The sequence below is a fragment of the Calidris pugnax genome, unplaced genomic scaffold (assembly GCF_001431845.1).
Source record: "Calidris pugnax isolate Ruff unplaced genomic scaffold, ASM143184v1 scaffold219, whole genome shotgun sequence".
NCBI classification, from domain to species: Eukaryota; Metazoa; Chordata; class Aves; order Charadriiformes; family Scolopacidae; genus Calidris; species Calidris pugnax.
The window spans coordinates 2,339,233-2,354,211 of NW_015094507.1; the positions used below are offsets into that span (position 1 = coordinate 2,339,233).

The 14,979-nt window shown below is 40.0% G+C and overlaps 1 protein-coding gene across 1 annotated transcript in view; it reads left to right on the plus strand.

The window, feature by feature from the left end:
• Positions 1-14,979, plus strand: part of WDPCP (WD repeat containing planar cell polarity effector) — a 155,399-nt gene that overhangs the window by 48,180 nt on the left and 92,240 nt on the right. The window contains exons 4-8 of the mRNA XM_014964364.1: positions 1,056-1,140; positions 2,289-2,333; positions 3,716-3,766; positions 5,962-6,032; positions 6,284-6,343. Of these exons, the coding sequence (XP_014819850.1) occupies positions 1,080-1,140; positions 2,289-2,333; positions 3,716-3,766; positions 5,962-6,032; positions 6,284-6,343 (288 nt within the window). The 5' untranslated portion in view covers positions 1,056-1,079. The remainder of the gene's footprint in view (positions 1-1,055; positions 1,141-2,288; positions 2,334-3,715; positions 3,767-5,961; positions 6,033-6,283; positions 6,344-14,979) is intronic.

The window sequence follows — 14,979 nt, forward strand, 5'->3', positions numbered from 1 at the left end:
TGTGATAGCTTCCTTCATGCTACCTGAGATTCTTGCACGTATTTTTTTTGGTCAAAGCACTCTGGAGGTAAATGCCTGATACTCTGTGTGATAGGAATTCTGCAACCCTCTCGTAATTGAGTCATTATCCAGGTGGTGCTAATGGAAAGGAAATGAAGAGTCCACTTCAAAAAATTAAAAAAAAAAAAACAAAAAAGTTGAAGTGAAGCTCCATCCCCAACAGTGGTTGATAAAAGTGCTGTGTTTGTGTAAACTCCCCTTCCCAGCCCAGCTTTCAGGGGATTCTTGGATTTAGTGAAAGGAGTGAAAGGAATTGGTCTGATGGGCCCTTTTCAATGACAGCGCCCCAGGAAATGACCTGGGGAAGTCTCTTGGTCTCAGAAGGTTTCCAACGTTCCTCCAAAAAACAAAACATCCGAATATTCAGATGGATTGTTCAAAAAAACACAGCAGACATTTTATAGCTGTAGTCAATGTACCTTATATTTCAACTCATATATTTTACATGCTTCACATCTGTTGTTTTGTTGCTTTTAGTTGATTTAATGTAAGTACTCTTTTTTATTTGGAAAGATGTCCTTTTTTATATTTAGCACTATAATAAATGTCCACAAGTGTCATCTGTTCAAAACTTCACAATTGACGCTTCACATTTACATATACAGCATTTAAAAAATTTGGCCTAAAAGTCAAATTCTCCCCAAGACAGATCTTTAAGCATTGGCTTCACTTTTGCATGTGTCACGGTAATAACCATACAGTAAAAACAGATTATAGCCTGTGTGTGAGAGGCATCAAGCGCCAAGTTATTTACTTCAGTGAGAGCAGCTGTAAACTTAAACAAATGTTGATTTGTCTCAGTAGATGATGCATTTCTTACCCTATTCTTTCCCATGCATTATTCATTTTATCGCAGTCACAAACTACATCTTAAATATAACAAAATACCATGGGTGCTAGGTTCTTCTAGCACTTAGTTTCCAAAATACTTGCGGTTCCACTGGTGTCAGAGGGTAATTAATTTGCTCATGTGTTTTCTTTCCTTCTTTTGATAGTGCTAAAGCTCCATCCACTGCCAGATGTCTTTCTGCCTGACTGAGATGTTTCTGTGGTCTTTGAGGACTAACTTACATATCAGAGGTGAGCTGTTGCCTGTTACTACAACAATGCAGTAGAGCTTGTTGATGAATATTAAACCTACATAAAATTCTGAAGTGGGTTCTTGTACTTAGGAGAAAGCAAATTAGGCAGCAATACCATGTTTGAACTCGGTCGGCTTCTTTGCTTATCTCATCATAGAACTGAAGCATCTTTTCAAGCAAAAATAACTGTTAAGATTGTATTTATTTTCCTTTGTAGGAAGCTATGCCCTACTTGACTGTAAATTTCAGTGTAATCACTAGCTTGGGTGAATGAAGATCTATAGTCAAGTGATCTGCAGAGGCATTGTGATTTGTACATAGCATGAAAATAAAAAATTACTGCATGTTCTGGCTATTTTGCATGATTACTTGAAATTTTATACTTCCAGGGATATATTTATCTTATTAATTGATTGTTTCTGGAGACACATGACTAATTACTACCCATGTAAAAATTACCTTCATTCATCTTGCCTTGCTATTGCTAAAATACAATATTAAAAAAAAACCCCACTGGTTTATAAATGAACCATATCCAAGTATTATTTATGACACTTCATGCCAATTGTAGTGTACAGTAGTTCTGTTGAAATATAATTTTGAATGTTATTGACAATTCAACTGAATATGAATGAAATTTCTTTATTATGGGAACAAGGTAGAAAATAATACCTATAGATTAACAGTGAATCCTTTGAAAGGGCAGCTTTATGAGTTCACAGATCTCAAAAAAAAAATTCCTCTTGTCTTTAGGTCAGCTGTGTCAGGCATCAGAAAAATATTGTAAGCTATTCTAAGTATACTTTTCACCATGATTCTTACCTTTCCTTGTGAAAGAACACAAAAGATGCTAATTAGGAAGGTGGTAAAAGTATTTTTGTATGTTGGCAGCTCAAGAGAATCAAAGTGTATGGGAAGAAAATGACAGCTCCAAATAAATGTAACATTCTCCTTCAGCCCTGACTTGCTGGTTCTTGAAAGTCCTACCAATACTCAGATTATATGCTGTAGTTTTTTCACTGTTGCTTAACACCTAACGTGCTGCTCCAGCTGGCAAAAATTAAGGTGTTGAACTCTGCTTGCTAAGCTGTGTTTTGTTTCCAGTGCCACATCCATAATTTAACATATTTACATTCAATTGTATAGATGAAGATATTGGGATCCACCAGTACTATGACAAAAAAGAACCAGGTAAGATATAAATAACTGTAACTAAAGCTAAACAAAATTTCCAAATATTCAATCTTTGATGCTGACTGCTTGCTCTGAAAAATTCAACATTGAATTTCTTGTTAATACATGAAGGGATGCTGGGGAAGGATGCAGCCTGGGGCAGGGATGCAGCCCGGGGCAGGGATGCAGGGGTAGGGATGCAGGAGCAGGGATTCAGGGGCAGGGATGCAGGGGCAGGGATGCAGGGGCAGGAATGCAGGGCTGGGATACAGGGGCAGGGATACAGGGGCAGGGATGCAGCCCAGTGCAGGGATGCAGGGGCAGGAATGAGAGAGCAGGAATGCAGCCTGGGACAGGGATACAGGGGCAGGGATGCAGGGACGGGGTTGCAGGAGCAGGGATGCAGGGCAGGGACACAGGGCAGGGATGCAGGGGCAGGGATGCAGGGCTGGGATGCAGCGCAGGGTTGCAGGGCAGGGATTCAGGGCAGGGATGCAGGAGCAGGGATGCAGGAGCAGGAATGCAGGGGCAGGAATGCGGGGCAGGGTTGCAGGGCAGGGATGCAAGGCAGGGATGCAGGAGCAGGGATGAAAGGACAGGGATGCTGCAGCAGGGATGCAGGGCAGGGATGCAGAGCTGGGATGCAGGGGCAGGGATGCAGGGGCAGGGATGCAGGTGCAGTGATGCAGGGCAGGGATGCAGGAGCAGGGATGCAGGACCAGGGATGAAGGAACAGGGATGCAGGGCAGGGATGCAGGAGCAGTGATGCAGGGCAGGGATGCAGGAGCAGGGATGCAGGAGCAGGGATGCAGCCCGGGGCAGCTGGCCCGGCGGTGGCTGGGTGTTTGCTGGCATCCCAGCAGAGGGCATCACGAACGCGCAGGAGCGCCAGCCCCGGCCTCCTGCCTTCCTACCTGGTCTCTGAAATGGCCATTTCAGAGCGAACGATCCATTTTCTTTATCTGATTAATAACTCTTAATCCTCCAAGTTTCACGAGGGGCCAAAAGGTCGCCTGGGCTGGAGTTGCTTCCTCTCTGCGGCCGAGTGGGAGCTTGCGCGGGCATCCCCGGGGCTGCATCCTGTGGGTAAGGTGCCGTTGCCACCAGCTCTGCTGACGGACCCACTCGGCTTCTCTGCTGGCTTCGCTGGCAGCTGCCTTCACTATCTGATGAGATCGCAGGCTCAGCAATGCCGGCCCACCTGTTGGGCTGCACGAGCTTTTCTTTCACTGCAAATTTAAGATACCGGCCTTCCGAGGTGAAAACGTTGAGGCTGTCTTAATTTTTTTGGTGGATTTGCGTGTTTTATCAAACCGTACGACTCTTCCCCCTGTTAGTAATATTTGCTGACAGCGGTAGTGAGGATTGTCATTCATCGTTTCATCCTTTCTTTCCTTTAGCATCACAGATGAAGCGTGGTTACTTAGAAGAGAAGCAAAAGCTAGCAGAATGTAAGGACGTTTTCTGAGTTTCTTGTTACAGTAAGACCAAATAATTAATTTGTATTGGTGGTACCTTTGGAAAAGCATTAAAATAACATCAGGCTGCTTCCAATGTAACTTTTTGTACATGCCATCTAAGACAGACAGTCACAGAACTATGCAGCACAAAACAATTGGAAGTTGTAATTATTCCTTCCTGGCATATTTGCAATCTGGTTGTTTTTTTCCTGTGTCACTAAGCATGATAGTGTGTATTGCTTCTCAAATTCATTGCCAAGAGGAATCCCCAAAGCAATCCCAATCCAGATTCCTTATGAAGTTTACTCAGCAGATGAGCAATAAATGTTTTGCCAATCAGCTCTTGAACTGAAATGCCAGCTGCCTCAAAACTGAAAGTTATAACTAGAATACTTTCAGCCAAAGTTCCAGGTTAATAATAAGCTGCCATCATAGAACTGTTAGCTGTGTTTCTGTTTAAAAGCAATATTGGTTTATGCTATCAAACACCAGTTCTGTGACAGCAAAAGATTTTTATATTAGTACAACTTTTCTTCAGCTCAAGTCATACAACTTCTGCGTAGTTATTATTGCTCAGATCATCCATTGGAGTTCAAACATCATTACATGACGACTGGGGAAAAATCTAATTGATTTTTTCGATGACTTCCTGAAGCGATACGTATGCCGTAAGAATTGCCTTAAGGTTTTTTCTTACTGCAATGACAATTGTGCGTGCGAAACACACGTGTTCCAGAAGGATAAATTATTTGCAATGTTTGGAGCAGGTCGTAGCCCTGTTGGGGACGGGTGGGTGTAAAGGTGGAGGCAACCGTGAGGTAGATCTACAGCAGAAAAGCACGGCGGAGCCCATTTCTCCAAGAGGAGCAGCGGGTGACTTGACTCCCAGCTGCTGATTTGTTTATACAGTTTGGTATCTGCACAGGCAATTTCCCATTTTGCATACGGGGATAAATATTCCAGTATTTATGAAGGCACCCATTGAAAATGTGATCTTACATGCCTAATTAATATTATCATAACAGTTCCACCAACGCTGGCTTCAGTCCAATAAAATACAAAGAGAAGTTGTATGTTGGTGTGCTCTTTTGTTGATATATGAAATCCTTCATTTTTTCACTCTATAGCACTTCCATTGTAAGCTCCTCTTTGCAGGGAGATTTAAACACAACTGTTAAGTCATTCAGTCTGGAAGTTGGCATACAAACTGACAGCTCGGGGCTCAAAACTTTTCATCAGGTTTCCTTTAAATAGCCTAGATTTTAAAAAAGACAATGTGTTCTAGTCTCTCATGGGCTTTATTGCGTGCTTATGAACAGAGAACTGCTCACTTTTAAATGATGAAATTTCACAAGTTATTAGAGCCTGATTCTCAGCCATGAAACAAGCCAATTCCTAGCAACTCCAGAGGAAGCTTTGCCTCCCGCTTTCAGGATTCATGTATTGGGCCAGAATTTTCACACTAGTTTGCTGAACATTAATAAATTTGTTAAAGGACTGTACCAGTCATGCAGTTTCTTGTTTGCTTGACTTGGCAGATTCTTCAGAACAAATTTTCAAGAACAAATCCTATAAATAACTATACTCCATAATATAGGTTATTGCGTTCACAATTACCTGTTGTTAATACCTCTATATATGCATAAATTCATGCATATATATTTTGCAGACACGTTAGTGCCTGCTTTTTGAAACTAGGCAATGAAATGCTAGTTCAAAAGAATAGTATCTGTTTGGGGTTTGATAACTTGAGTCTGAGTTAACACACTGAATGTGAGACATTTTCTCATCTCAAGAGCTTTGCAGTTGGGTAAAATCTTACATCCCCAGAGCTTTGCCCACAATTGCCATGGTGAGGTCATGGACAGTGTGGATATTTCATGGTAACTGTTCCTACGACAGAGCCTTTCAAAAGGATATCACTTGACAGTATAACCCAATAGAAACCGTAGCCGTTTCCTTCCAATATTGGTAATTTTTACATTTAAGGTAACTCCTAGAAATCTCAGTTTTATGTTTCCATAGACAAGGAAGCTCAACTTGAAGACCATCTTTTAAATTATACATAAATGTATGTCTGTACACACATACACATGCATATATACACACATACATATCTATACAGTTGCCTATAAATACACATTTCTCTATCCTTTGGTGGTTTTTTTTTTACTTTTATTTGCCAGCTCGAGATTACCCTTGGATACTGAAAAACAAACGACCAGACAAACTGCGGGATGCGCTCAAGGAGGTAGAGGTATGCTTCAGAAAGTTTCACGTACAGCAACACATAATCCTGTTTTCAAACCTCTTTCAACAGCTTTAATTTTCATAAAGATCCAACTCTCGCAGTGATGATAAATGTGCTTTTGTCTGGCGGGCTGCTCTGAAAACAGCTGCATCTTTGTGTGGCGTGGCTTCGCCCGTAAACCTGGAAATCAGAAGGATGTTAACTGATAGTGACAGTGTGTACTCCAGCTCCACTCTCTGTTTTCTGCTGTCCTTTAGGACTTGCTGCAAACCAGCCCATGTGCCCTGAGCAAATGGAAGAACAAACACATCTGCCAGGTAAAATGTTTCGACAAAGCTCTTGCGATGTTCAATCAGTGGAGCCCAACAGCCATCCGGGGTCTGGTGCAACAGAGTTGTAATGTTAACTAACACAGAAAAATCATTCTTTTGGTTGGCGTTGGTTTTTAATGTATGGGCTCTTATTACCTAGATTGTGTTTATTTACAATTCTAACCCGAAACAGGTGCTACAAAACAAAAATCTGGTTTTTTATCAACGAGAAAAATTACATGAAAGGGCCCCGATTCTGTGGGATTATTATTATTTGGGGAAACTGAAAGCGTCCTGTAACCCCAAAATAGCAGGCTAAGGGAGCAGTTAAAATAAGTTGACAGGTCTGGAACCTGTGTTACATTGCATTTTTAGATCTTAATTATTTACATGTCTGTTGCAAATCTTTTTACTTTTGCTTGTGTAATATGGGAGGGTAGCTATAACTCCAAACCAGCGAGATCATTAATCAAGTTATGGAAGAAAAGATATTGTGACATGTGGCACACATATAGCTACGTTCTTGGTCTATATAATCTCCACGTATTGCACACAAGGAACAGCTTTTTTCAGACCCTCGTTAACACAGACCCGTGGGGTCAGTGGGAGATCTGAAGGGGACACGTGCTCCAGCTCCTTAATCATGAGCTTGTTCTGAAAACCTATCTGATGTAAAGTTTCTGCCATCTCCATTGGTCACGAGGAACGTGCGTCATGTTTGAAGCTGCTTTAGCACGGGGATTTCTTGTAAATATTACTAATACTATTCCTAAAAAGAAATGTTGTGTTCTAACTTCTACACTTTTTCACATTCATAATTTTTTTTTTTCTTCTAATTCAAGTAGGTCCAAATGTGTGTCAGCAGGGCGAATATTAAATATTCGAACATCACACAGCTGAAATTCCAGGAATGTCTTTAAGAATAGCAAAATTTTTAAATACCTGACATGCCAAATGGTAGATAGTCTTTTTGTATCAATAATTTTGTATCAATACTAAAGAGATTATTGTCTAAGCTACATTTGCCTATCAGATCTTATCACTGGTAAATGTATACCATTCACCTACAGATTACATAGTGTATATCTGTGAATGTTAATCCCCTAGAAGCCATTTAAATATTAATTGTATGCTAATTTAGAGGACTCATTTTTTTCTGTTATTATTGTTCTGACTAGGAAAGGAATTTGGTTAAGTAATAGTGAGTCAATTAGTCATGAGTGTATTCATCTGCTTCATTTGCTTTCCCCATCCATTCTCCCTCTATCATTTTCCCTCCCCTCCCATCTATCTGCATCCGCCCGCATTCCTTACCAATACGTCCTCTGCAACAGGGAACTTCTTGCCAAAATTTGATCATCTTGCCTTTATGATATAACACCTTTGGCTGACTATCAGTTCCGTATAAAACTCTTTGTGTTTTTTTTTTTGACTTAGCATCCTCTAAGCAGTTTCAGGCTTACATAGACAAAAAAAATGAGACAAATACAATTTTATGTATTTCTTGTACAAGATAGGGAAAGAAGAGACATGTATGTTTTTATCTCAGTATATTAGGTCTGGCTCTGAATTGGATTGAATCATGTAAAGGAGTAGCTTGATAAAATGTTTTTAGGTGGCTTGTGTGGCCAGAGTATAAGTGATAATATAGCTTATAACATAGCCAGAGTTAAAGTTATAGATAAAAATCATCGTCCTTTCTCTGTCCTTAAGTTCTGCTTTTGGTTTCTCAATCCCAAAACAAAATGTTGGGGTTTTTTTTTCATATAATAGTGGCTGATAATTGAAGGTCTCCAGCAGGGTTTAGAAATGTTCTGCCACAACAATTGTGTTATTCCACTGACTTCCTGAAAATATAAGCTCTCCAACAAATGAAAATAAAATAATTTGGGAGAGTCTTGAACACAAAAGCCGTCTTCTATCAATTTTTATGTGACAGAGCATGTCTTTGAGCATTTTGCAGGAATATCTGGACTCTCCCATTCTGATACAAATGTTCTGAAGCTTCTGGAAAAGATGCACGTTTATTTTTTAGCTCTAAGTAGGAGACAAATTAACTGTTTCAGCAGAAAGTGCTCATCAGTCACGTAACGATGCGATCTATGTCATAGCACTGCTGTATTCACATGCTATTTTGGGTGGATACTAGGGCAGATGCAAGTGGAAAAAGAAGAATCCATGTTTGCATGGACTCCCAAGTGTAACAGAAAGCCTCGTGTCACACAGAGAGCATGGAGAGCGTGTAGGGAATTACCCTGACTGGCGGAATTTTCAGTGATTTGGGCTAAATCTGAGTACATGGTTTAATTAGAGCATTTTTTTTTACCTTTTATTTTTTTATGAGTAGCAGTAAAATGTTAAATAAATTCTTTCGTAGCAATTAAAATATTTAACTCAACAGCCATCATATTTTTTGATACGTTTTGCAAATGGTCTCTGTATTTGAATCTGCCATATCTTTAGCTGAACCAGGAAGAGTTCCCTTTGAATTGTGATAACAACGTGCTATCCCCAAACTCAATGGCTCTTGTACCTTTAGCAAGACAGAAAAAATGGGATCAAAAAACACTGAAAAGTGATACAATAATAACAAAGCTATAATTTAGAAGAGTAGTAGGATTTCCCCTGGGGTTTTTGTGAAAAATAAGCACAGGACTGCTGCTAGCGTGCCTTCTGGAACCTAACCATCACTATTCCTAATTCCTCACTGCTTCCTCCAGCACTTCCAGCTTTTTACTAGCCCACAGGCAAAACTTGGGGGCTATAAATTTAAACATGCACCTGCTAAAAATGAGGGTGCTGCTGTGTTAACAGTTGGTGTGCAAATGACCAATTAGACTTCATGCATATGCCTCAGTGAGAAATCTGGTTAGTTTGCATGTAGATGATCTCGTCCATTGTATGAGTGGGTTTCTCAAAATTGCCTCTTCTCCATGAGTTTGCCTAGAACTCCTGTGATACTGGCCCAGCTTTCCACCTTTCTTAATGTTTCATTTTTTGCATCAGAATTTCTCCTATTACTTTTTTTTTTTTTAATATGAAATCAGTGCATTAGAAGTTGCGTATTTACTTCCTTGTGCAGTGTCCAAAAAAAAAAATCCACTGACCTTTATTTTTGCAGCTCTAAATATTCATTCTAGTACCACTTAGAGCTTCTGAAATAGATGATGTGCTAGTTCATGTGAACATAACCTAGACTGCACAAGGATTTTTGTCAAGGAGCTTGCTCTCCCATTTAAAAGAGCGTAGTTGAGCCCTAAAGGACGGAAGTATTTTCTTTATCTCTGTTCCTGCCTTGTTCCAATAGGATCTGAACGCTCATCATTTCCATATGGTACTTCTGAACCCCAACTTTGACCACCTGTGATGACCTGCAGAAACAAACCTGTAATCTTCAGTTAGGTGATGTCAAAAGGACATAAATAGACCATAAAAGAAGGATGATGGGGGAAAAAAAGACAAGAAGTCTTAACAATAAGATGCCACTGTATTGTTTATAATTAGATAAACAATTTACTCCTTCACTTTCCCTGCTGAGGAGTAATAGTCTAAGGAATTAATTTTATCAATATTGTTGAGTTCACTCAACTCAACTCTGGCTGCTTCCCTTCCTCTTGGTCTCCTTCTCCAATTCTTTAGAATGCTTTTAAGTTTTGCCGCAAAATCATGAAGTCAATTCTATGAAATGATGCCATTGGTTCAGGCTTGGTTTTACAATATAAGGTAGTAAAGATTGAGTTCTAGCCAAAACATTGGATTTCCAACATTTTTAGTTTTACATTTGCATTGTGATGTAATTAAACACATGCCAAGACTGAACTATTTTGTTGCATAAAAGCCAAGCACTAGCTGTGAATCACATCTGTTAACCTGCTAATGAAAAAGATGTATATTTTCTTTGCTAAATTACCTTGATTTGATTTAACTTGATTTGTGTTGCAATTTACAGACGTATATGAGTGGGTTTTATGTTACCGTCGTTGACATACTTAGGGCTGGAATTCTGAGTGGAGATACACAGCAATATTTGCTGACATGGCTTGTTATATCAGCTACAATGCCTATAAGCAAATTGATTTAGCAAGATACGTGGTGACAGAGAGTAGCACATCTGATACCAAAATCGAGACGTACACGAGAACCTCGTACCCGTCACCAGTTACCAAGAGGAACACTGCCCTCATCTTAAATTCTTTTGGTTGCTTTTGATCGCCGCTATTAATGTGTTGTGTGGTTTTAGAGATTTGGAGCTAGAAGTACAAATGCATTGATTATTGTGAAACAGCAACATGTAACAACAATAACTCCATCTGTAATAAGGCATGCAACAGAGTAATTACAGTAGGGTGGCTAAGAAAGCAATCTGGAATGAAGAGGTGGGGAAAAACCCTGGGAACCTGCTTGAACAAGAAATGCTTTGCAATTCTCTTCTCCTTTTGCATATTCCTTTGTTGGTTGGGCTCCAGAAGGGAAAACAGTTTGCAGCAATATTTTTTACAGGCATATTTTCCTTCTCTTCCAATTTTAATCAGATAGAAGCAAATCCTGGCTTTGCTCTGCAGGTATCTTTTTAGGTAGAAGGGCTGATAAGCAGCTGAGCTGCATGAACGAGAAGTCAAGGGCTAAGACTTCCGAGGATAAAGGAATCCACTTAAGTACATGCTTAAGTTCTACGAAAGTCTGTTAAGTCATGAGCCTGTACTTAAGTCCTTTGCTTAAGAAAAAGGAACTCAAATGTCCTTTGCTTAAGAAAAAGGAACTCAAATACATGTTGGAGAGTTGTCCTGTTGGGGACGGGAAAGCCTAAGTCTTCCCCTAAGTATCCTCTGTTCCTTCTTATGTCTTTCTTGCTCATTGGAGAACCATTTTTGGCACACAAAGTACATAATTCCTTCTATCAGAGTGTTCACTTTCAACTCCTCATTAACAAATAGGTATGAAGTAACGCTTTCAGATTTTGTTTAGGAACACCTTGAGACTGTTAAAGCTGTAGAGATGACTCTTCTGATCTCTGGTTTTCACATCACAGTACTTCAGACTGAAAAATGTGTCACCTGTTTCATTATTGCGAGCTTTTTTCCCTAATTTGATATTTGTTAGATGGAATGACTTCATGCCTGGTGTAAAGAATGCCTCTTACATTTGCTTTTATTCTTTAGCATTGATGGGCAATTCCCTTGGGGAGTACTTTTGGGAGTTGGATCACTGTGTGTCTGTGTTCCAGCCAAGCTTGCAGTCTTCCCCATTTGCTTCATATTCATTCCTACTTATGCTTGGACTGCTCCCATCCACCAAAATATGAGCTTAACTATGCAAGCTTATGTATAACAGCACCTACATCTTATTACCATGTAGCAGTCTTTGCATAGACTCCTTACAGTGAGTAAGGGATTGAAATAGTGAACTTTCAATTTGAACACATAAATATTTTCTCTTTTAGAAAGATTACATAGAAACACAGAATCGTTTAGGCTGGAAAAGCCTCTTAAGATCATCAAGCCCAACCATTAACCCAACACTACCCAAACCACCACTAACCCATGTCCCTCAGCACCACGTCTACCCGTCTTTTAAATACCTCCAGGGGTGGCGACTACAACCACTTCCCTGCTTTACTTAAATATCTGCTTGTATTTCATGGTGAACTTTAAGAACTATTTTTCTAAAAGCCCCCATTCTAATCCAAACGATTTTTAAAGGGAGGTGGAAGAAATACTGACCTTACTTGGGCATACAGCGTGTAAGGTCGCTGATTTACTTTTTAACTTTAGACTCTAAAGTTCCTACAGGGAAGGATTTAAACCTGTGGAGCACAGGTACATTACCAACCGTGGTAAGTTATTATAGCAAAAAGCTGTTTAACTGAATTTTAAGTCTTGCCCAAATATCTCAAAATTCTGTGGAGGATAATGGAAAATACTATTTTACTGTGAAAATAAAGAAGGAGGGAGCACAATGGGAGAAACAATAAAAGACATGGAAATGATGTTATTTTTTTACCTACATTCTGGCATAGAGAGAGGCCTATGCAATGTTGAAAATACAAAGCATTGGTCTAATGACGAGTTTCGTAGCTGTAAAGCAAAGCACACCCATTAGCACAACATTTTAGATTGATATAAATGTCTTGTCATCCTACACCGGAGTGGTTTTCGTAGATGTCTGATCTAGCTCTGTAACAGCTGTGATTTATGTCATTACTAGGAATGAACAGAGACTGAAAGAGTCACAGAGTGGGTTAGGTTGGAAGGGACCCTGAGGATCTAGTTCCAACCCCCTGCCCTGGGCAGGGACACCTCCCACCAGACCAGGTTGCTCAAAGTCACATCCAACCTGCCCTTGAACCCCTCCGGGGATGGGGCAGCCACAGCTTCCCTACACCCTGAAACATTTCAGAGTGAAAGAGTCCTAACTTTGTTTGTTGCTCTCAAGCCAAGAGTTTGCCAGCATGTCTCTGAACACACATTGGATGGACATCTTTGATGTCTGCAGTGACAAGCGTGTGGTTTCCTTCAATAACACTGGCCATCTATAGGTGGTCTACTTTTTCTCCCGTTGTTTTGCCTTTCCTCTTTCCCTGGATGGGTGGTGTACATCCTCCAGGATGCTCTTCTCACTCCTTGTACGGAAGGGACACATGGGAATGACCTACCATCACAGTAGTGTTTTCAGAGAGAAGAACACAGGTCCCAGGCAAAGGGCTTGTGGAAACCCAAGTCGGAGAGCTTATTTATGTGACTGTGCTGCACCAACTCTCTTGTTGGCACATAACACTGAAGGATTTGGGGTGTTTTACTCTTCTCTGGCAGTCACTCAATAATTTCAAACTGATCTTTCCACAGTAATTATGTAATTTTGCTTGATCGTTGCTTGCAAGGTAGTTTGTCAACCTCTGGGTTTCAACCCACACTTTGTCAACTAGGTGCTTCGGACCATTATAGCCAACCACAGTCAAACCTTGCTGGGCTTAACATGATCAAGTTGGAAATAAATTGTGATTTTATCTAATCTGACTTCAACATAAGGATAAATGGAAGTTTTGAAAGATTGTAATAAAAGGTGCAGGAGTGTAACTGTGTCTAACGTTTTTACTAGGACAAAACCTTAAAGGACATCTGTCAATGACAGGGAATATTGAAACATTGACTATATATATTTATCAAACAGATGCATGATTAGGCTTTGGCAGGATGGGAAATGATCATTTGTTCTTAACAAATTTGTTTCACATCGCAGATATTTTTTTGTTGCTATTTCAGAGGGCACTAGAATTTGTTTTCAAACTACTGTGAATTGACAGGAAGATAGATTGGAAAAACATTGCTTAAAGATATTAGTCAGGGCAAGAAGGTAATTTATTTAAATATGCTTGTCCTGTTCTTTTCTACAGAGAGCACGAAGCTACAGTAATATAGCAAAAAATGTACAACTGAGAATTTTCATATCTAAATTATTGGGAACAGAGCACCGCACAAGAGGCAAGCTCAATTAAATCACTGCATTCCTGTCCCCAGTACTTTTTATTTATTATACAATCCAGGAGGTCTCACTGCAAGGAAGTTTATCTACCAGTGTGTTGTACTAAAAAGTGTATCCCAGTCATCATCTCACGGCCCTGCCATAAAACAAACAGGGATTTTTTTTGCCAAATTCTACTACAAGAGCAAGTATTTCTCTAGCGGGGAGTTTTTTTAAAAGCACAGAGAGAGATGTCTTGAAGATTCTGCTGCTGGGTAGAAGTAGGAGCTGTGGTCCCAGATTTCTGCCCTCAGTACATCTCTGCAATGGGCTTTTCCCGGAGGATTCCTTTGGCAGAAGAGATGGTTCCACCAGTTTAGGGCTGGTGTAGCCTCTGCTGAACCAATAATGAGGTTTTGGGGGTTTTTTTTACTGATTAGAGGAGGGTGAACCTGGCTGCCAGAACGAGTCCTCCACAGCTCGCCTGAAACTCCTCTTAACTGCTGTTTAGTGATTAAATTATGAAAAAAGAAATGGTTTTCATGACTCCTCCCGCTGAGCATTCTCTCTCTCATACCAGACACAGCATCAGAAGGAGCTGATAACTACTGTGACTTAGCCTTCAAGATTATATGTTTCATTTAATTGAGATTAATTAGGCAGAAATACGCAGTTAACTCTGAAATAAGCCTCTGACTGTTCCGTCCAAAGGTTTTAATTCCTGCTTTTTAAGAGAGACATCTACAACCTTATGCCAAGGACTGCATGAATTTATGAGGAGCCCACAGCTATCACTGTGGTAGGACACTGTTATTTAAATTAAACAATAGATGAATGATCAAAAATAAATGGATAGCAAGAAGGTGCTGGTTGTAATCTGCGATAATAATATAAAATTACATGAAGCCCAACTTTATGTGTTTTTTCATGCAGGCTGTGCAGTTATTTTATACAGAAAAAGTCAGGTCCATGGATGCCAGAGTGATCAATGTCATCCCTTTACTCTTTCAGGCCAGAAGTTTAATCTCCATTTTTAACAAACTAATTCCGTACATTTTCTGCAACGCTTGGGCACTCATCACGCGTCTTCTCCAAGGGTTGAGCAGCTGTAATTCTTGTACCAGTGTCCTATTACACCTCTGCCTTTCACTGAAAAAGCTTTCAGAGTCATTATGAGACATCTT